The sequence below is a fragment of the Schistocerca nitens genome, chromosome 8 (assembly GCF_023898315.1).
Source record: "Schistocerca nitens isolate TAMUIC-IGC-003100 chromosome 8, iqSchNite1.1, whole genome shotgun sequence".
NCBI classification, from domain to species: domain Eukaryota; kingdom Metazoa; phylum Arthropoda; class Insecta; order Orthoptera; family Acrididae; genus Schistocerca; species Schistocerca nitens.
Genome location: NC_064621.1, coordinates 268944574 through 268967870, shown reverse-complemented (window position 1 = coordinate 268967870; position 23297 = coordinate 268944574). Strand labels below are relative to the sequence as shown.

The 23297-nt window shown below is 43.5% G+C and overlaps 1 protein-coding gene across 1 annotated transcript in view; it reads right to left on the bottom strand.

Moving 5' to 3' along the window:
• LOC126199515 (furin-like protease 2) overlaps positions 1 to 23297 on the bottom strand; it is a 713209-nt gene that overhangs the window by 110681 nt on the left and 579231 nt on the right. The window contains exon 16 of the mRNA XM_049936438.1: positions 12878 to 13149. Within this exon, the coding sequence (XP_049792395.1) occupies positions 12878 to 13149 (272 nt within the window). The remainder of the gene's footprint in view (positions 1 to 12877; positions 13150 to 23297) is intronic.

Here is a 23297-nt window from a genome sequence, read left to right as displayed (position 1 = left end):
ATCCAGTTGGTAATGGCTGGCCACAGAGGCCGAGCAGTTCTAGGAACTTTAGTTTGGAACCGCGCGACCGCTACGGTCACAGTTTCGAATCCTGCCACAGTCATGTATGTGTGTGATGTCCTTAGGTTAGTTAGATTTAAGTAGTTCTAGGTTCTAGGGGACTGATGACCTCAGATCTTAAGTTCCATAGTGCTCAGAGCCATTTGAACCATCTGAACCAGCTGATAATGGTCTCATATTGTTCCAGAACTAAGATCTTTCTCAAGACTTTCAGATCGGAAAAGAGAAGTCTATGTCGAGTACACTCCAAACTTTGCATCCCCACAACCCTACAGGTTACATCAATGTTTTGTACAGCTGGAGTTTGAAACTCCTTGAGAGACTGCGCGATTGAAATAGCTGTCCTGAAACTGATGTACGGTCTGTTTGCGGCTTGAATCCTCGGACTGATCTCTGCCTCATATGATGCATCCTCTTTGAATATTATACCCAGGTATTTAAACTTACGAGCCCTTTTATAATTTTGGGTTCCGAACATCAAGGGCTGGAGTAACTCTCTTGAACATGCATGAATATGCCCGTCGTCGGAAGCTTGGTCTTCGATTCATTCAGAAGGGGGCCAATTTTTCTCGCTGCCATCTCCACATTGTTGCTCACACACATCAGTTCTTCCATAGATATGGACAACAGGGCCGCTTTTTCCGTAACCGCAATATGATTTTTCTCAACTGGCACTCCTTTTATTTCGTGCAATGTTCAAAATACCGAAAAGACATTTTCGGCGGCTGATGGTACACAGAGGGGCGAGAAAATTTGTTGCATCAGTAAAATTCGTATCTCTCGTGCCGACGTTGGTATTGAAGCCAGAGTGGTTTTCCTTCGTAAAGTGATACACCTATTTATATCATTATAAAAGTCAAGAAAATACGAGTATAGTGATAAGGCGCTTGGTAATGTTGGCTTTGAAATGGTGGTCCACAAATTTTATTGGGTGCACAATATTATTTGTGGTAAATTTGGATCATGTGAAGAGAAGCTTGTGAGAAGGAAAAAGTGTGGAATCCCGCAGTCAACATTTACTAACTGAGAATGAGCTGAATGAAGGAATGCCTAAGATCCACGTACGATTTCTAAACGTTGCTATAATTACAATTCCCCATTAGCGTAGACTTATTGATTGCCACGCCTATGATGAAATTTTTTCAGTAGTACACCAATGTAGAATTCTGTCTGTAACACTTAAAAATACTGTTGCTTCTCATTATGATGAGGAGCAGTTTAGATGAAATTAATTACTTTTATGGCTTATCGTAGGTTTTGGCACTAAATGGAAGATTATAAAGCTCGAATCACTGTCTATTAGTCCAGTCTATTGTCCTGTACTTTTTATTCAGCAGGCAGTAAAATTCTTTTAAAGTTCTTGATTGTAAGTATAATTCTGCCCCTATTCGCCCACGTTACCAAAATGTTTTTCCTCCCGAATTTTCTACGTAGATCTTCAACAATCACTGATAAAAACAACATCACAATTTTATGCGAAAAATTATTGTGTTTCGCGCGTATTATGTAACAGTTAACAGCCAGTGCAGAGGGCATATCATATTGGCGAGTAAGTACAGTGTCATAATTTGTTTGAGCTTTTAGGATACCATGCCGTCAACGTCGCCGTCCTCGTTTGCGTTCACGGCGCATGTGAGGACGGCATTACGGATAAAAAATGATAGAATCAATGCCTGTTGCATTACTGGTAGAAGGCGCGTTTAAGCTTAGAGTTAATCGTCCGTGAAGCAACAAGCCGATATTCGCATAGGGTGACGGGGCAAACGAGGTGTCTGTGGGTTTATATGGACTGAACCTGGTCAAGACTCTGATTACTGATTATCAGTTAGAGAAAGAGTCTTTTATGAAGAACAGTAGTAATATATTTCCTTTTGTTTTAACGGTTTCATTTTCAAGATATACATGTTCGTATCTGAATATGAATAGTTGTTGGGAAGGAAAGGAAGAATTTCATCTTTTATCGTAATAATTACTGAATGTGGATTACATTTATAGTTCAGGATACGGACTGACCAGCTGATAGTGAGAGTGAGTTTTTTGGCGGATGTGTTCGACGAAGATGGAATCAAGTTACTAGGGGGAAACTAAGGACAATGGATTAGTTCAGTAGGAGAACCAGGATTTGTAAGTCAGGTAAGTCTAATTAAGACATGCATCAGATATGACATTCATCTTGATAAATTCCAAGATGCCTTTTATTTATACTTAGCGCCCAGTATCCCTTGGGGGAACTGTTAAAAAGCTCAGTGTAACACGTAAGAGTGTATAATATTACGGTGTAATTTACAATAAAATGCATAGGTAAGCCTTACCGCAAGTCAATGATCAGGTTTGAAAATTTGAATGTGTCATCAGCGTGTTCCAAATCACTTCATTAGCCGCCTCATGACAATCGACGTGTGCTGAGTAAGTCACTATGACTCTGAGACATTGGAGAAAAGACATGAGGATTCGCCACTGCCTAAAATCGTAAAGCCGCAACCAGAAATGGGCAAAGTGATGCTGAATGTTTGTTGGTACTGCTACGCTGGAGTACTAACCTACGAGGGAGTTACGCCATTGTTTTTTTTCGCGTGAAATTTATTGCTAAAAACAAGTACACAATGGCATCATGAACTATACATCTTCCACTATTTCTCGACATAGTCACCGAAGAAATTGAGCTATTTGTCGTTGCGTGCATTTAGTTTGAAGACACCTGCTCCACATCAGCACTGGTTTGAAAGCGACATCCGGGGAGTGTTGCTTTCAATGTAGGGAACTGGTGAAAACCTGATAGGTTAAGATCGAGACACCACACATATCACCTGGGTGATCCAGTCACTCTCATCCGAAGCGACGAATCTGATACTGTGTGAGACTTGCTGTGTACGGATTTGCGTTGTGGTCCAAGAGCACAACACCTTCTCTAAAAAGCCTTGGTGTCATTCGTAGAACGTCCAACGTGGATTTAGTGAGGGTGTCGCAGTATGGGGCCGCATTGATGGTTTCTCGCTGGAAGACATCAAGGAGAATCACGCCATTAACGTCCCAGAACACAGCGGTCGTAACTTTTCGTGCTGAGGACAACACTTTGAATTTTTTTTCCTCATATACAAACTACAATGCTTTCTCGTCATCGAGACGGCCTTGGATTCTGAAATAAAGTGTAGGACACGTGCCTCATTACCAGTGATGATTCTAAACAGGTAGTCAAGTGACTGAGGTTCGTCTCTGTTCTTGTATTCTTGGAATCTGAGGTCAGATTTCTCGGCACCCTTCCTGCATATACCTTTCGGTAACCTAACATATCATGGAGCATGTGATGTGCCTGGGCACAGACAATGATGTATGCCACCGGTTTGTGCCTGTCCGCTCACACCATGTCTCATATTCTATCGTTGTTGTATTCATTCATGCATATGTGGCGGGACGTTCACTTCGAGCTTCATCCTCCACAGCCTTCTTTCTGTAAACATGCAACTTAAGCGACGAACCACTGACAAGAAAAAGCCTCTTCACCATGCATGATCTGTAGGCGTTGATTGATGACGGGCACTCTAGTCCCACGTTCCTAGTCATACAGAAAACAGCACGCACTTCCTTTGGCGACCGTTGTCAGCCCATGTGATCTGCTATCATTATATTTAGTCGAATAGCCTCGAGCACGCTAGTCTGCTGCTACTCTTTCTTCTTCAGTGATTTAAGCATGCATCATTGATCCTCCGCTGAAGTTCCTTCCGTCGTTGAACCAGCAAAGGGTGTTGATTCTTACGGCGTTTGCTTGTCAGCTGGTGCACCGTCTTCTGTTTCAAAAACAAGGACGAAACTCACCTCCCGAACGTCCCACTCTCCTAAAATAGGATCGTAGTAACAAAATCTCCTGTCAATATTATGGGAGTCTACCAAAACGAAGAGTCGCGGAAAACTATCGAAGTGGGTGTTTTTCAGCCATGACCGCGACCTCTCTCATTTGGTGAAAGACAAAGTCAAACCTATAGCTTCTTTGAGGTGTTAAACTTTGTCTCACCACTTATGTCCTCCTGACAAACTACCCAGCTACATCTTTGTCTATCCGCAGCTGAAAAAACCATTTGTAGTGAACGGTTCCAGAATGGTGACGAGGGGATTTGCGAGATGCAACAGTTGCTGAACAGCGAACAATTTCTCCGCCACAATCATCTTTCTCTGAGAAAAATGTGTCATATTTAAAGGTATATGTAACACTGTAACAACGTTTAACGGTGTCAAATTGGATTTTTTCGAGGTGACAATTAAGACTACATCACAAGCCTTCGTATGTGGACGTAGCCCTTGAGGTGAAAGGTATATGACACAGCTGAGAAACACCCTAAGACGTCAAGACCATTGTAGTAACTACTGTTCCTAAAAAAAAAAGGCAGGTGCTGACAGGTGTGGATACTACAGAACCATGAAATGAATAAATAATCGTTCCAAAATACTGACCTCAATTATATACAGAAGGCTGGAAAACATGTAGAAGCCGACCATGCGGAAGATCACTTACGCTCCCGGAGAACTTTTGGAAAATGAGAGGCAACCACCAACCTATGAGACACGTTAGAAAAAAGTTTGAAGAAAGGAAACCCTATATTCACAGAATTTCTAGACTTAGTGAAAGTCTTTACAGTATTGTCTACACCACGGAACCCTTCGGAATTGTGATCTTAGCAGGGATGAAATTATTTATAAGTGGTACAAGAACCACACTACAGTTAGGTGACAAACATAAAGGTATGAAATTATTTGCAGCTGGTACAGTAATCAGACTACAGTTTGAAGAAACGATAAACATGAAAGGGGAGCAAACGTTGATAAGGGAGTGAGATTTGATTGTAGCTTGTTATGTTATTCAATCTGTACTAGGAGAATTTGGAGGGTGAAATACAGTTCAGTGAGAATAAACACACACAATGAGGCTCACCGATGACATTGTAATTTTGTAAGAGATGGCAGGTAAATAACCAATGACTGACAACAGCAATAAAACCACTTTTTTAACGTCTAGTACTAATTTGTTAAGTAATTGGTGGATCGAACTGAAATTGGGAAAAAATGAACTTACGGCACAATTTGACTAAATGAAGAGATCGATTGGTAGGCCTTAAGGAATGGCCAGTTTAGTAACGCTAGCGTGGGTTGGTAAAAATTGTATAGGGTAATGGTTTTCAAGCAGTGCTTAGCATTTCCCAAAATCATCGTGCCCTTGTAGTAGTAGGGTTTCTAAAAAATAATAATCGATTTATCTGCTTACTGAGTAAAAGAACGACTTATATGCCAGTAACAATAGCGGGAAAGTAAGTATTGTTGCTATGGCAGCGTCGTGATTGTAGTCGAATCTTTCTACGTGTGTCATATGTTTTTATCAATAATGATCATATTGAAGATTAGTTTTGTAGAGTACAGTTACATTTGATTGTTATTTGTTACATAACGTAATGTTTCAAATGTATCATTCAGCTGTAAAGACAGAAATAGACAAAAATGCAGGAAGTCTGCCAATAATTACGTATTTGAATAACTTACGGGATTGTAGCCGGATGATGTCGCTGACAAAAGCTGACATTTCTACAGCAGCACATCCCGATCTTTTCAGGGCGACACTGAAGCAAGTGAGCGGCGTGCAAGCGAAGTTAAACATCTGAACACTGCCTACGCCGGGAGACACTACGGTCACACAACAGTTACTTGAATTTCTGTTTTAACTGTTCTGTTGGACGTGAGGAATGACTACAGAGATTCATTTGTTTCAAAATGCTAGTTGCTAAAAGCGTGATTTCTAATAAAACTAAACAACATCTAGAATCAAAACATGACAGTTTCGTAAACAAGCAATTGGAACACTTTCTCACACGTTTACTTAATTGACAGAACAAATCAGAACTTCCACTGGACGAGCTTCATCTCCCATGAAGGTTCTTCTTTCATCTTAAAAAGTTCCTTACCGTGCAGCAAAGAGCAAGAAACTACACCACAGCGGAAGATAAACTTTCATCCTTCAGAGAGACGTTTCTGATGTAGAAGGAAAAAAGCTGGATTGTAAAGTCTTTTGCTACTTTTCTCCTGATCGGTACACGGTTTTAGAAGATACTGAGCTTCAGATGAGTGCAGAAATGAAGTTTCTGCTTGTGGATAATTTAAATGAATTCAGTGATCACTTTACGAAGTGCTTTCTTGAACAAGAAGGTGAACACATATAGATTTAAGAGCCTTTCAGTATATAATTTCCCTTCTCACTTATCACTGGGGAGCAAGAGCAATTTAGTAAAATTTCTTCAGACGCCACATTGAAATCTCAGTTCGTTTCCTCATCGCTGCTTATGTTTTCGCGACTGGTGTAGCGGAAGTATCCACAAGTAGGTAACAAGGTCCTACGATTTTGATAGTTTTTTCAGCGTTGTCAGTCATCAAGACGAAATAAAGATTATGAATGAATGTGGGTGAGGAGAGGCAAGTGACTGTTCATATTCTTGTATCGAGATTTCAAGAACTGAAGATTAAAATGTTCAAATGTGTGTGAAATCTTATTGGACTTAACTGTTAAGGTCATCAGTCCCTCAGCTTACACACTACTTGATCTAAATTATCCTAAGGAGAAACACACACACCCATGCCCGAGGGAGGACTCGAACTGAAGATGAAGTAGCACTGTCATTCTTCCAGTTGATTTCGTTCCAGGAATAAGGTGTAATAACATTAAAAGGTGACTAAACTCCGTTATTTAAACAGTTAAATAAACAAATAACTCCTGGTACTTTTTTACGAAATTTAACTTTTTTTAACCTTTTGAATCAAATCTGTACGATGAGCCACGGGTGTTTACGTTCAGGACAAGGGGGTCCCGCACTCAAATCTCAAAACCACTGATATAGGGGGCCAAGACACCTGCACAGTAAACTACATGAAACTGATGTACGTTGGAATAGCTATTTAGTGATCAAGTGGCTTCCACAAAATTGAATAGCATGGAGAGCTGCATGAAATCAGTCTTCAGACTGAAGACCACACCAACAATAATTGAGCAGTTTGCTGTCGCTATTCAAACATACTGAGGTCGCGTTTCTTGGCAACGCCTGCCTCGGTGTCACGCTATATGTCAACGTGGTCGTGCGGCAAGGCTTTAAAGCGCTGTATTCGGATCGGCTGATGGTCTTGTTACCTCTACCGAATGCAACAGCTTTTCAGTTTTGTTGGACACCCGTGGAGCTGTTCGCACGTGGAGCTCATACCATACTGTTGGCACAGTGTTACATTGGCCGGAAGTTCCGTGGCAACATTTATAGTAGATTCTCGCAGAGTCAGTGCAGGCGAAGTGGATTTCGGGTTTTGTTTGGCTTTTAAGCTGAGCACTGACAAGAAACTGTTATGTCTGCTGGCCCAGGAGATTCTCCGTCCACATTACGAGTTGTGTATGAGCTGTCGAATGTGCTACCTGTTTACCTAAAGGTCAGCAGGCGCATCGGACATGGCTCGTGTCATGCGGTAATTTTTCTGGATTTTGCCGTACACCTTCTTGATTTTCACCGGAGCAAAAAAGGGTAACCTAAATGAATAAATGGTTAGCTTTACTAGTTGATACCCAAACATTTGTTCAACTTTGGTATTACCGTACGTTCGAGAACGTTGTATTCTTAATTGTGAGTGGTACACTGTGTGGTCTGATGGTTCCCTAATCTTTCTGCGTTTTGTTATGAGAAAGTAAATTTAATCTTTTAATGCTTGATATATTGTCCAAGTATTGGTAAACCCTTGCTAATGAAGTCACAATTAAGAGAAGAACTTCATTCAATGGAGCCGTGCTTTACGATCTGTTTTAGCTCCGTTACGTAGTTTTCCTGTCACATTACCCAGGAAATTTTTCCTCCTCCTCTTAGAGTGTAAACAATGTAGCTGATAATTTTATTTTAGACTTATGCTATAACTGTTTCTTATGGGTGCTTTAGGTCACTGAAGAGAGAGAGATCCATTCTGTATCGTAATTAATCTTTTTGAGACAGGTCACGCCTTTTTGGGAGATTATTTTTGAAACTGTTCTGAGACGTTTTACTCCACAAAGGAAGTATGTCTAATTTTGCGGTTAAACTGTAAACGCCTTAAAGAAAAATGTGTTGTTTCCGTTGGTGGCCTTTATTGTTGTTTTCCAGTTTTCCAAATTCAACACTTTCATTGTAATTTCTTTAGCAGTGACTTAAGATACAGGCACTGGTGACGATCTTGTAGCTGTGATGAATTTATGAAATTTATTTGCAAACGCGAAATCTTTCTGACGTTGGCGGCGTTATGTGCAGTATGAAGATATTACTTGTTGGTGACACATGGAAATTCTAACGAATCTCAACTCCCAACAGGATTTCCCGTTTGTCACGGTCGGTTGCCTTAACCACTTTGGCGATTCACGAATGCTTCCAGCACCAACCCAAACTTCATATGGGATACAGTCCGACTCCGTCGTTCGTCGCTTAACTGACATTCCCGCAACCGTGTTTCAGGCGGAGAAACGTATCCAGCGTTAGTACTACGTTGTCATTTAACCTATTAAGTCTAACACCTGTTTTTAACAATGTCTCATGAAACAGTCATTGGTCACGATCTTGCAGCTGTACTAAATTTATGAATTTTATTCGCAATTCGGGAATCTTTCTGACATTAGTCGCATAAGGTATGAAGACAGTATCTATTGGTGATACATAAAAATATTTCTCCTTGAAGCCCTCTGGCGGGAATTCAAGTAAATCAGTGATGGGGCGATAGGCAGTACGACACATGGAAGTTGGCCTCAGTCCTGCAAGCGTGCTCTAATGGCCGAAGTTGTTAAGGTAGAACCGGCCACAGCGTGTCAGACTCTACTTGTGCAAGGTGTGCGGGCGACGGGCAGACCAAGGGCCACACTGTTTCTGCTTTGGTTGGCCCTTCTCGGAGTATCCGGAAGAGCACAACGTTTCGCTCAGTATTATTCTGCGAAATTTTTCGATCAGCAGAACGCTCTTCAGTTTGGCAGAATCGTGGTGTCGTCAGCGCAATGTATCCTTCGTTATGTTTTTCGTTACATGGAGGAAGTTCACTGGTACAGCGGCTGTTTGCACAAAAAACAGGCAGTCTAATTATGCATCGTGACAGGTCTTTAAAACTGAATGGGAAAGACAAAATAGAGGGAAGAGAATTCTGAGTTTGAATAAGCAACGGGTATTGAAGATTTCCTATAAAGCGACATTAGAATAGCACGCAGAAAAGAATTTAAAGGTTTAGTTGGCAATGGAAAAGCAAAAAATCAGAGCGGTCGACAGGTTCTATTCAATGTTCTGCACATCAAGAAGCACTCTGTGCTAAATTTGTAGTCATAGAGCAAATGAAGAAAGTGATGGTACGAATAATACTATTTCTGAAGTCGCACATATTATTCCCATGTCAGTTGCAACCGTTAAATGTGTTCTAGCTCTGGAACCATTTAGAACAGAGCAGCTGAAGGTTTTTGTTGCCGTCAAAGCAAGTACCTTTCTTTCTGACACACCTTGTATGTTGATGAATTAGTGACAGTGTACTGTAATTCAGTTTCTAACCACTGAAGAAGTTCGTCCACACAATGAGCACCTTCCCCTTCAGCAGGACAATGCCAGACCACAAACGAGTGCTGCAGCATCTACAACAATCCGACGTCTTGGGTTCATTGTCACTGATCATCCTCCATGCAGACCCGACTTAACCTCATCCAAATTTTATCTGCCTCCAAAACTTAAAGAACACCTTTGGGGTCTTCAACTTGATAATGATGGAGCCGTGCAAGCAGAGGTGAGGTTGTTGCTCCGTCAACAATGTCGAACATTCTACTGTCACGGACCGAGCGAGGTGGAGCAGTGGTTAGACACTGTACTCGCATTCGGGAGGACGACGGTTCAATCCCGCGCCCGACCATCCTGATTTAGGTTTCCCGTGATTTCCCTAAATCGCTCCAGGCCAATGCCGGGATGGTTCCTTTCAAAGGGCACGGCCGACTTCCTTCCCCGTCCTTCCCTAATCCGATATGAGACCGATGACCTCGCTGTCTGGTCTCCTTCCCCAAACAACCCAAGCACCCTCTACTGTCACGGTATCCACAAACTGGTCTCTCGTTGGGAGATACGTGTTCGTTGCCACGATGACAATATTGACAAATAAATATGTAGATTTGAAAAATGCAGAGATGAAGAATCAAACGCACAATGCTAATAAAGTTTATTTTATTCAAAGAGCTTTAAGACGTTTCACATAAAACATTCAGAGACGTCATTTCGTGTATTCACTTTTGATTTTACGATTTAAAACTCGCTATCGTTTAGCTTATGAAGGAAAAACGAGGGCGTGAACGAAAATTGTGATTGCTGACCTCGAAAGTTAAGTGGACTCGACTGCACACTACACACACAAAGGTAAAGCAGGGTGAGGAACAATGTCTTTTTGATTTTGTGGGGATTCATTTAAAATTAAAATAGCGTTATAGAAGGGTCACATTGTACACAGTTCGGTTTCCCACGCTTACTGGCGGTAAGGAAAACTGGAGGTTTGAAGAATTCATAGTGACCTCGAAAGAATTACAAGATCAGTTTCCTAAACGTTCTGAGGACACTGCAAACTTTACATCTGTTTTCTGCAGCGTGTGCCGTCTCGTTGAAAGGATGCTTGTGCATATACAGAAACAAGTGACCGACCTGCAAGTTAATTTTCTTTTCAAAGAGAAATCCTTTTAAAGTTAAAGGTGGACAGGACGTCTAGAATGTTTTTCTCAGGTAAAGTTTCCATGTTAATGTAATAAGGTTGCAAAAGCGCTATATTATTTCGACCAACAAATTTGTGTTTAAGATCGTTCTCTCGAATACAATACTGAAGAAGTCACGTTTACGTGGAAACCTGAGTGCTGAAATCTGTGAAATTGTCTGCGTCTGTCTGTACGAGGAGAGTTTCTACTGGCTAAAAATTTTATGTCATCACGGCACCAGAAATAAATAATAAAAAATATTTGTTTTTTTTATCTTTGTTGTTGAGAAATGCGAAATATAAAACCAACTGGTACACAGTGCGACTGCATTGCTATTTAAATGCAGCGCGTTCGCAGTTTCCCCCTCCTCACGCTCTGACAGCGTGGCATGGCGGTGCGGGAAGTGTGCCAGAGAGGCTAAGCCAAGTCCAGGCCTACAACTCACACTCTTGACCACCTCTGTGTTAAGCCGAGAATTCGAGACAACTGCGAAATGCGGATTCGAGTCCCTGACTGACACAAATTTGTATGTGTCAGCAATAGGTAACATATTCATACAAAATGTATCTAATGTCAGAAACATTGCGCAATTCCGAATAAACTATTTCATGAAATAAAACTATGGAAAAAATGTACATGTTTATTTCACGGTACATTCCACTAATGAACTGAGTGAAGTATCTTGCGATAGGTGAATTCGGCCGTTACACTTTAAGCATAAAATTCGTTAAAACCGAATCCTACAAATATGACAGAGGCAGCTATTAACGTACGGCAGACCGACAGACAGGCAGACAGACACTACTTGCCTAACATATGCGGACGAGAGACAGACGAGCAAGCTCGGGACGAGAGACTGACAAAGAAAACAAATAGAATTTAACAAGTAAATGAAACAACATATCAGCTGTGGTGTCACCGCCAGACACCACACATGCTAGGTGGTAGCCTTTAAATCGGCCGCGGTCCGGTAGTATACGTCGGACCCGCGTGTCACCACTGTCAGTGATTGCAGACCGAGCGCCGCCACACGGCAGATCTAGAGCGACGTCCTAGCACTCGCCCCAGTTGTACAGCAGACATTGCTAGCGATGATATACTGACAAATACGCTCTCATTTGCCGAGACGATAGTTAGCATAGCCTTCAGCTACGTCATTTGCTACGACCTGGCAAGGCGCCATTACCAGTTTATATTGAGATTATAATTAACGTATCATCAAGAGCGATGTTCTCCAATTATGGATTAAAGTTAAGTATTCAAGCAACTCCGTACTTTATTTAGTAGACTCAACTACTTTACCTTGTTCCAGACCTGACGCCAGTCTGCGTGAGCTTAAACGCGTGCATTTCGGCCTCCTCTAGCAACATGGTGTTGGCTCTTTTGCCAACACATCATCAGAAATCACTTAACTTCTAATAAACTGCGATATCTGGCGAAGACCTGGCGCAGCACCCCCAAACTGCTCTCCCGAACCGTCCGCTGCCAGCCACTTCAACAGAAGCAGGAAGGCGCGCCGATCTCCCGTCTCACGGCGTGGCCGCTCGCACCAGCCAGACCGTTGTCGTGGGTTGGCTCCTGTTACTCTCGTGTCGGCCGCGAAGGCACTACCACGGCGCGGGCCACTGGACTGGCGTGGCGACCTCACATGCGTCGACGCTCAAGACGGACAAGTCATCTTGTGTCCCAGTGCGCGACCGACCAACGGATCGATCCAACCGCCAGTGAGCATTGCCTGAACAAACTCGAGCGGACTGGTGGCCTAACACATACTAGCACTCCGGACGACAGACAGACACTGACTGCCCCACACTGACCCGGCTGACCAACTGCCCAGACTCGCCGCCTAGCGAGCTCGTAGCGCCCCTTAAATGCACGTGAACAGGCAACCTATCCCGTTTCATACCAGAGGGAGACGCCAAAGCTGCGATTGCCACAGCGGCGCCACCGCCAGAAACGGAGGGCGACTGCTTCACACTACACGCAGCGGCGCGCTCTTCAAAACAGCAATTTATACCACGGCTCGTACTGGATGTGAAAGACCGTACGCTGCGCTCTGCTGTGGAATGCGGTGGTGCGGTTACTCACCGGAGTCGCAGTGCGTGTTGCCGCGCGGGAGACAGGCGGCGGCGTGCAGCGTCCATCCGGGCGCGCAGGCCAGGCAGGCGGTGGCGCTGCAGTGTAGGCAACCCGGCGGACAGGCGGCGCACTCACGGCGGCGGGCGTCGGGCCGCTGACCCGCGGGACACGCCTCGCGGCACTTGCCGCCGGAGAACAGCAGCCCGCGCCGGCACGTCACGCACTGCGCCGCGCCCGCGCCGCCGCGGCACGACTCGCACGTCGCGTGGCAAGGCGAGCACCTGCCGACACACGACCTCGTTCACCACCACTACTACGTTGGCTACGCGGAAAGTTAATCCAGCCGTATTACACAAATGGATATACACCGGGTATCAAACTTGTAGGTCACATTGAAGCAGATGATACTTGGTCTACTTCAGGTAGGGAACTGCAGCACACACCACGTAACAACAGCACAGATCATAGTAATAGATTATTACTGGTTTTCAGGGGCCACATGTTACCGCCTCATAGATTAATTATATGTCTTCCAACTCTTGTGAAGAGTAACGTTCCACCTTCGATTACATGTGCACAGTAACACACCTCACCATTGACGTACATTATGCGATCAAAAGTACCCGGGCACCTGGCTGAAAATGACTTACAAGTACGTGGCGCCCTCCGTCGGTAATGCTGTAATTCAGTATGGTGTTGGCCCACCCTTAGCCTTGAGGACAGCTTCCACCCTTTCAGGCATACGTTCAATCAGGTGGTGGAAGTTTTCTTGGAGAATGGCAGCCCATTAGCCGACCGGGGTGGCCGAGTGGTTCTAGGCGCTACAGTCTGGAACCGCGCGACCGCTACGGCCGCAGGTTCGAATCCTGCCTCGGGCGTGGATGTGTGTGATGTCCTTCGGTTGGTTAGGTTTAAGTAGTTCAAAGTTCTAGGGGATTGATGACCTTAGAAGTTAAGTCACATAGTGCTCAGAGCGATCTGAACCATTTTTTTCGCAGCCCATTCTTCACGCAGTGCTGCACTGAGGAGAGATATCGATGTAGGTTGGCGAGGCCTGGTTCGAAGTTGGCATTAAAAAAACATCCCAAAGGTGTTCTATAGGATTCAGGTCAGGACTATGTGCAGGCTAGTCCATTACAGGAATGTTATTATCGTGTAACCACTCCGCGACAGGCCGTGCATTATGAACAGGTGCTCGATCGTGTTGAAAGATGCATTCGCCATCTCCAAATTTCTCTTCAACAGTGGGAAGCAAGAAGGTGCTTAAAACATCAATGTAGACCTGTGCTGTGATAGTGCCACGCAAAACAACAAGGGGTGGAAGCCCCCTCCATGAAAAACACGACCACAACGTAACACCACCACCTCCGAATTTTACTGTTGGCACTACACACGTTGGTAGATGATGTTCACCGGGAATTCGCCATACCCACACCCTGCCATCGGATCGCCACATTGTGTACCGTGATTCGTCACTCCACACAACGTTTTTCCACTGTTCAGTCCTCCAATGTTTGCGCTCCTTACACCAAGCGAGATGCCGTTTCGCTTTTATCTGCGTAATGTCTGGCTTTATTAGAGGCCGCTCGACCATGAAAAACAAGTTTTCTCACCTCCCGCCTAACTGTCATAGTACTTGCAGTCGATCCTGATGCAGTTTGTAATTCCTGTGTGATGGTCTGAATAGATATCTGCCTATTACACATTAGGACCCTCTCCAACTGTCGGCGGTCTCTGTCAGTCAACTGACGAGGTCAGCCTGTATGCTTTTGTGCTTTACGTGTCCTTTCACGTATTCAGTTCACTATCACATCGGAAACAGTGATCCTAGATGTGTGTAGTAGTATGGAAATCTCCAGTACAGACGTATGACTCATGTGACACCTAGTCACCTCACCATGTTCGAAGTCCTGTGAGTTCCGCAGAGCGCCCCATTCTGTTCTCTCACAATGGGTAATGACTATTGAGGTCCCTGATATGGAGTACCTGGCAGTAGGGGGCAACACGATGCACCTAATATGAAAAACTTATGTTTGTGGGTGGTTCCGGATACTTTTCATCACATGGTGTATCACAAGCTCTCTGAAGCAATGGAGTGATGGGGTTTGCTTGTGCCACAGGTCATTGTGCCAGTGCGATGCATGCAGTCATCACGCAACTTACGTGCTGTGAGCGGAGTTGTGTACGGTATGTCTCATTGGTGGTCAGATATATACACTGTTTATCATCCGCTGCCTGTTCTAGTGTACAACAGACACGAGGGATCTTTGCAAGAACATTGTAGAAATTCGTGCGGCACTGCCACACATGCATTGAGGCTGTCAGTCGTCAGTTTAAACAGTCACTAGGATCTATTGTTGTTGTTAGGTGTACACTGTGTATGTCCATACTATAATACATAAATATCCAGTTCCGACCTTTGGTTCCCTATTTCAATGTAAAGGGTTGTAGACCCGTTACCACCCATTTCAATTTGACCAAATGGTTGCACACACCCTGCATGTATGTCACACATTTCCTCCTAAATCACTTGACCGATTTCGACAAAACTTGGTTCACATATCAATTACTGTCTGTAAATCATCGTTGTTGGGGTAAAAACTACACATCTAATAAAGAAATGAAAATGTGAGTGAAATAGAAGTATAGGGCTCGACACGTGATTACCCACGGTTCATTCATCGAGTGTTTGACAACAATAGCAGTTAATGACTTCCAAAAAACTTTTGCACATAATTTCAAATTTTACGAAACTTTTTCTCGTTTACAACCCCCAATATAATGAAAGTGTTGTATCCGCGGACCCAACCGAATAGCACGCGCGCCCTGCCGTCGCATCGCTTGCCACAGTTTCCCGTCGCGACCGCCGGCGGCGCATGGCGTTGCCGTCGTTCGTTGTCTGGTTAGCAAGCACGCTGTATGATTCAGTATTGTATAACGATTTAGGCCACGAATCAGGAATATTCTTTGAACACTAATTGGAACTGTATCTACGGTACACTCTTCGCTGTCAATAAAGTTAAGTAACTCTTTTATACTAGCTGGCGCTTATTTGTCACTAATCCTTTTCCTGCCAACAGATTTTAGTCACAACCTAGTCACGTCCTACTCCATATCCAAATTATGGTTGCCATGCCTCGACAGCCATAAAAGGAAGGATGAAAGTTTATCGGTTACAACATTTTCGTTGTTCATGCGGTAAAACAGCCGCATTCGACGTGACGATTTAATTTGTTACTTCTTTACAGCTACTTGCATTCGCGATACATTTTGCAGACAGTATTTACATAAACCTCTGAATGTACCTGCAAAATTAAATATGATGTCAAGAATGCTGTAGGTGAAAACTGGGCGTGATGCATGACGCTGAAATCTATTGCTTCATTGCTACTAAATCTATTCTAAATGCATCTTAGTCAGTGACCACATATGCCACTAAATGTACCTACAAAATTGTGTTTTTTGTACGACGCACAATTCAGTTCATAATACTTCATAAATATTGAGCTTCGTGAAAACCAAACCACACAGCGAAATTCGTTGGAGATACAGGTGAAGTATGTTTACAAATTGAGAAATATGTTAAGGATACATGAAATAGTAGAGGAAGACATAACTTGAAATGTATCCAGCACATATTTAAGGACTTAGGTTGCCAGTGCTACTCGGAGGCGAAGATATCGGCACAGAAGAGATATTCGTGATGGGCCGAACCGAACCAGTCATAAGACTGGTGACTAAATAAAAAAATGAAATATATGTGTGTTTGTATTGCGTACTGAACCGGGGACCTAAAAACGACAGAGATGCGTCGTTCACGCCGTAGCACTCAGTGGTTCACAACCCCACAACGGATTGAAGTAGTCCACTCACCCCACCGCCACCCCACACCGAACCCAGCGTTACTGTGCGGCTCAGCTACCGCCATCCCCCCCCCCCCCCTTCTCTGCCACCGGGAACGTCTCATACCAGGCTAGTGTAACACTAAAATTTAGCGAGGTAGAGTAATTATGGTCTAGGCGTTCATGGAGACAGGGTTTGCGCAGCAATCGCCAACATACTGTAACTGAGGCGGAATAAGGGTAACCACCCCGAATTGACCAAGGCAGATTGAAGATGGCCTTATAAACCATCCACAAGCTGGCCGGCACACCGGACCTCGAAACTCATCCGCCAGGCGGATTCGTGCCGGGGACTGTCATGCCTTCCCGCTCGGGAAGCAGTGTGTTAGACCGAGCGTCTAGCATGGCGGGCTGAAATATATGTGACACTACTGCACTCTAGCAGAACTGTAGTTTAAAAGCTCCTTCTAATGTCTACGATCGACTTCAACTAATTATTACTTACTTTGTGGAGAGAAATATCGTGGAGATAAGAACTGACAGCCTGATACTGGGGTGGGGGTGATAACTGGGTGACATAATGAAAAAGTGGGCAGGAGGAGATGTCTGGAGAGGCAGAACGAGTAGATGGACGCTGTTAAGAGGGAGAAGCAAGTGAACAGGGAGAGGAGGAGGAGAAGACGGACAAAGAAATGGAACAGGATAATATTGACAGTGAGAGGGAAGTGAACAGGATAGACAAAGATAGGAGGAGAAGTAAACAAACAGTGAGACGGGGTAATCAAGATATCGACAAAAGAGGGAAGGCGAGATACTCAGAGAGCGGGAGGAGGAAAATGATTTAGAGGGGGTTGGGAGATGAACGTAGAGCGGAGGAAAGAAGATGGAAAAAGAAATGTATTTATATCTCACTACAAAGGGCTATGAGTGCGATGTGTCGAAGTCGGCGCGGAGCTTTCGCTTCTAAACTACTAGAAAATGGGCCTTATTCAGCAGTGTCCTTACGTATATCCAGAGAGTTCTCGACGCCACCATCCCCTGCTATTACCAAGGGTATATAAGGCATATTTTTACATTACCTTATTCCCAACATTGTATTCAAGTTCTTTGACTTCTAAAACAGTGTGTTACTCTTTTTCACAGGGTAAAATTGTCTGATGACGATACAACAAGAAGTCGAAACCAATCACCGAAAGAAAGAAATAATGTATACATGATGAAGACTACTTCTACAGGTAGTATTTTATCAGACAATGCTGATCGTTACTGGTGCATCTGCGTCCTCTCCAATATCATGGATACCTGCTCTGAGCCGCATTCCACCACGTAACCCGAGTAGGAAAAGTATTCAGCTGATTGAATATACCAAAATTTGCAACAACCAGGAGTTGCCAATCATCGTAGACATTCCTACTGCTTGAATCAAGAGACTCCGCTCGAGACGTCTACCACTCAGAACAGCTATCGACTTAGTGGACAATAACTTCAGGTTCCAGGAGTATTAAACACAAGAATGGCACAACAACACTCAACCCAAGCTCCACAGCTTTCTCCAAGCTAACATCAAACAATGGGTACCTGATTGTCCTAGTGGAAATAGAGGACACTCAACAAGATCCAGACTAGCGATGGGAGATGAGGTGACGAACTGTACAGATGGGAAAAGGGCTACGACTGTCGAGTGCACTTGCGTCTTTTCAAGACCGACTGTCAGACATATTGTTGAACACTGCCCTCATAATTCCTACCCTTGAAACACGTCGGTCTTCATGGGTAGTACAGCGGACGTAATTAAGTATATAGATAATGATATAATTAGATAAATAAGTTTGTAAATTGTGTAAATGTTTTATTTTGTATTTTTAAAGTAATGTGTAATGCCATACAACTAATAAGGATAATGAATTATTTCGTAATTTATGGTTCAAATGGCTCTGAGCACTATGGGACTCAACTGCAGGGGTCATCAGTCCCCTAGAACTTAGAACTACTTAAACCTAAGGACTTCACACACATCCATGCCCGAGGCAGGATTCGAACCTGCGACCTTAGCAGTCGCGCGGTTCCAGACTGTAGCGCCTAGAGCCGCTCGGCCACACCGGCCGGCGTAATTTATGGATTAGTACGTTTCGCCCATTGGTCATTACGAAGATATGCAGCAGTAAGAAATTGTAAAGCCTCTAGCATGACACATTGCTTAGCAAAAAATTAAAATCACTCGGAAGAGGAGAAGGAAATGAAATGAAACCTCATAGGTTGAGAAGGTATTTCGTGTTGCTCTGTGATTACAACATCGACTGAAATTTGCAAAAATCGTAGCAGTATGAGTCTTGTCATTAGTAGGGCACTGCGCCTCTCCTGGCTTAAATGCATTCACTGATCAAGTAAGGCGTATCATAAAGCAGCTATTTCTTCTGCTGTGGCAAGGTGGTCAACAACTGCTGTAACTGCTCCTGAATAATGACACTAGTAAGGGTTTGAATTTCGAGCTGGCCACACACATGTACTTCATCGAGACCGATAAGGAGATCTTTCTGACCTTGGGACTACCTTATCATCACGCAGACGGTTCATAGAGATACCTGCATTGTATGGACGTCCATTATCCTGTATGCCTGGAAGGTAAACCATGAAGATGCAGGATGTCTGTGATATTCCGTCGTGCCGTCAGAGCTTCAGTAAACACTAACAGCTGTCACTTGTGGTCATACCCAATAGCTTCCAACAAAATGACATCAGGAGTAACTCAACTATGCCTCTCCACAACATTGCGACAATGCCTCCATTTGCTACCTCACCTGTCGACAATGAGTATGCGAGTTAAAGCGTAATTGTGGCTAATATCTAAGACAGTGAGCTGCCGTTCTTCGGCAGTCCAGGCTTTCCAATCACGAGACCAGTCCAAACGCAGCCGTTTGTGTTGCTCATGTTATTGGCAACCTACGCATGGGACGCTAATTCCCTAGTCCGGCACTTAATAGTTTCCAACCAACAGTGAGTGACGAAGTTTAATGATGCAAGGAATGAAGAACTGGTTCACCGATGGCATGCGCTGATACCAAGCGTTTATTATGTGGTTGTTGCAAAATAAGGTCATCCTTACTTGTGGTGGCCATATGTAGTGGACCAAAACATTGACACTGAGTATGCCAGCCTCACATCCCCAGGCAGTCAAACATAGGTCTACAGTCACCTCGCCCTGCAAGTCTGAATATTGCTCGATCCGAGCAGCTGACCAAATGGAAACCCATCAATGAGGCACCTCCCAAAGATGACATCCTCATGTCCTTCACAGTGATGACTCAATATTATATACTTATGCTCGTAAATTAAGGATAATGCTGATACATAGTGAAACAACGCTCTGGTGGGCGGTTTGCGGGTTTAAATTTCCTCGGGCTATGACTATGTGGTGCATTTGACCTGCGGTTGTCGCACAGTGGCGCTGGCAGTAGTCCACAGATGCAGGAGTGTGTTGGAGCATGCCAGAGTACGATGTAGCGAGTAAGTGTGCAGCCGTTTTCAGACGTTCTAATGGTGATTGTGTGTTGAAAATGGCTCAAAGAACACATATTGATGCCGTTAAGAGGAGTAAAATACTAGGACGACTGGAGGCTGGTAAACCACTGCAGGTCGTAGCACGAGCCTTCCGTGTGCCACAAAGTGTGATCTCAAGATTATGGCAACAATTCCTGCAGAAAGGAAAAGAGTCCAGGCGCTACAGTACGGGACGTCCACGGTGTACAACACCTTAATAGAACCGATATCTCACCATTAGTGCACGCAGATGGCCACGGAGTACTTCAGCTAGCCTTGCTCGAGACCTTAGCGCCGGCCAGTGCGGCCGAGAGGTTCTAGGCGCTTCGGTCTGTAACCGTACGCTACGGTCCCAGGTTCGTATCCTGCCTCAGGCATGGATGTGTGTGATGTCCTCAGGTTAATTAGGTTTATATAGTTCTAAGTTCTAGGGGACTGATGACCTCAGATGTTAAGTCCCATAGTGCTCAGAGCCATTTTTGGGATCTTACCTCAGCCACTGGAACAGTTGTCTCCAGACACACAGTCTACAGATGACTGACAGAGATGGTTTATTCGCCTGGAGACCTGCAAGATGCAAATCACGTCTGGGATGCTCACGGTCGACGTATCGCTGCACGTTTTCGAACTCCTAGGACAGTTAAGGAGCTCTGACAGGCACTGGTGAAAAATGGGAGGTTATAACCCAGCAGCTGCTCGACCACCTGATCTGGAGTATGCCAATGCATTGTGCGGCCTGTGCACGTGCGCATGATGACCATATCCATACTGATGTCGGGATATATGCGCAGGAAACAGTGGCGTTTTGAAGCATATGTGTTTCGGGACGATTTTCTCAACTTATCACATATACCGTGGACTTACAGATCTGTGTCGTGTTTGTTTCCTATGTGCCTATGCTATTAGCGCCAGTTTTGTGTAGTGCCACGTTGTGTGGAACCACATTCTGCAGTTATCCTTAATTTATGAGCATGAGTGTATATGACCTCATAACAACGCTAAACCCGAACAGTACTAATGCACCGGGGTAGCCACTGTGTCACAGCTAACCATTTTTATGCCTTTAAATGGCGTCCATATGAACGAATTTATATTTACATCCGACCATGTTGTCTGGATGCTTCACTTTTCCGTCAGGCAGTGTATATTCCACAAATTATGTACAATATCATTTCTTGACTGCACACGTTTGCTTGTTTCTGTGGATATTGTTTAATCTACGTGCAATGACACAGATATCACTACAGGACTAAACAATATTTTTATTAAAAGAATTACTACATTTCTGTGAGGTGATTTCTTAGTCTTGATACATCATAACTTCGAGAACTGATAGTCTGCACCGCTGAAGCAGTGGTCCGCTGGCATTGAAAGAGGCGCTGTATGAGACATGTCTAATGCAGAGGCTCATGTCATTTAGCAATTGCAATGATGCAATCTTGTTGTAAAAACGGGTGAGGACGAATCACTAGTCCCCCGAATGGGGCCTCCCGGCCATCATTGCCATACGATCATTTTCATTTACCTCATGCGGAAGTGGCAAACAACCGACGTTACACATTTACTAAACTATATTAATAAATAATTAAATACATTACGTTCTTTTTCTTTTGATAAAACACTTAGAATGTTAAAATGACTGTGAAATTATGTGCTGTGCATCGTAAGCAGTCTTGGCTCTAGAAATAAGTATTAATAAGTAATTGAATTCCCGCACATTAATTTAAGCGGTGGCATCCCGTCATTTTGAGACGAGATATCTCTCGAACAAAGACTGTCTAAGTAGTCAATAGTACTTTGAGCACAGTGCAAGTGTAAGCTGTTTGTGTGGTGAAGATCCAGCACTGGTAAAATTAGCCTCGTACGACTGCTGAATGATGTTACTATTTTATAAAAAGTGCAGTCAAATTGTGCGTTATGCAAGAAGAGGTTTGCTCTGATCTTTTGCGGATTAAGAATTCAGTTGTATTGTGGATCGTGGGGCTCTGCAGGCTGCAAGATACATACTGCTGTCTACTCATACAACTGAGATTCTGTAGCTTTCATAGCCACAAACAGTAAGCTTCCACTTCACGGTTCTGCAAAGTTTGTTAAAGAGGCTTGGACATAGCGCGCTATAGCGTGAAATGCAACGTTTTATTTCGTCTGTACTGCGACATGTTACAGTCTTATTTTGTCGGTGCTACCCCCTAAAGTAGAATTAGAGCAGGGAAGCCATACTAGCAAAACGTGTAAAAACCATGATACAACTGGAAATGCAATTTGAGTAATAATATACTGATTATTTATACAGCAAATGGTTATCTCGTGTGTTTACTTATGTATTTAAAATCAATATCGTTATAGCTTCACTGTTTTAAAACTGATGTTTTTGTAGTGATAAAAGCTGGTAGTTTTTTGAATACAAAATCGCTCACTGACCTATACTGAGATTTCATATATCAATTATAAACCTCGCAATTTTAATAATGGATACTACGTGTCGCTGTTACTGTTGAGAAGAAGATATCATAACGTAAAGTCAGACATCTACCTCTTTTCCTTCAGAAAACTCTGTGGCTTCTATACTTTGCAAATCGAAACCAAAGATGTGTGACGAAATCTGAGCTTATGTCAGCTAATGTCAGGTGTAGATAGTTTTTCATACCTTGTCTGAAATATATCTTGTAATATTAAAGTTAAATATTCTACCACCAGGGAGATAAGTACCTTCACAGCTTTATCAGGTTACTCATTTAAAGTTTATTATGTTAATTTTGATGAAAAGCGCCATGTTATTTAAAGTAATTACTTACGTGTGAATATAGGTATCCAACATTAGTATTAGGCATTCTTGCGAATTTGAGTGCCTCATGTGGAACCAATATCCAATAAGATCTTCACTTAAGACATAGTTAACTTAAAAATTACAATGTTTTCTCTGCAACCATTTACTGTTAACACCTTTTTACTATCATTTAAAATAACTCGTGTGGTAGATTACAGACTCTTACAGACGAAAGAGACTGATCAGCCATCATATAGCTGAGCATCTATTGCACGCGACTGTC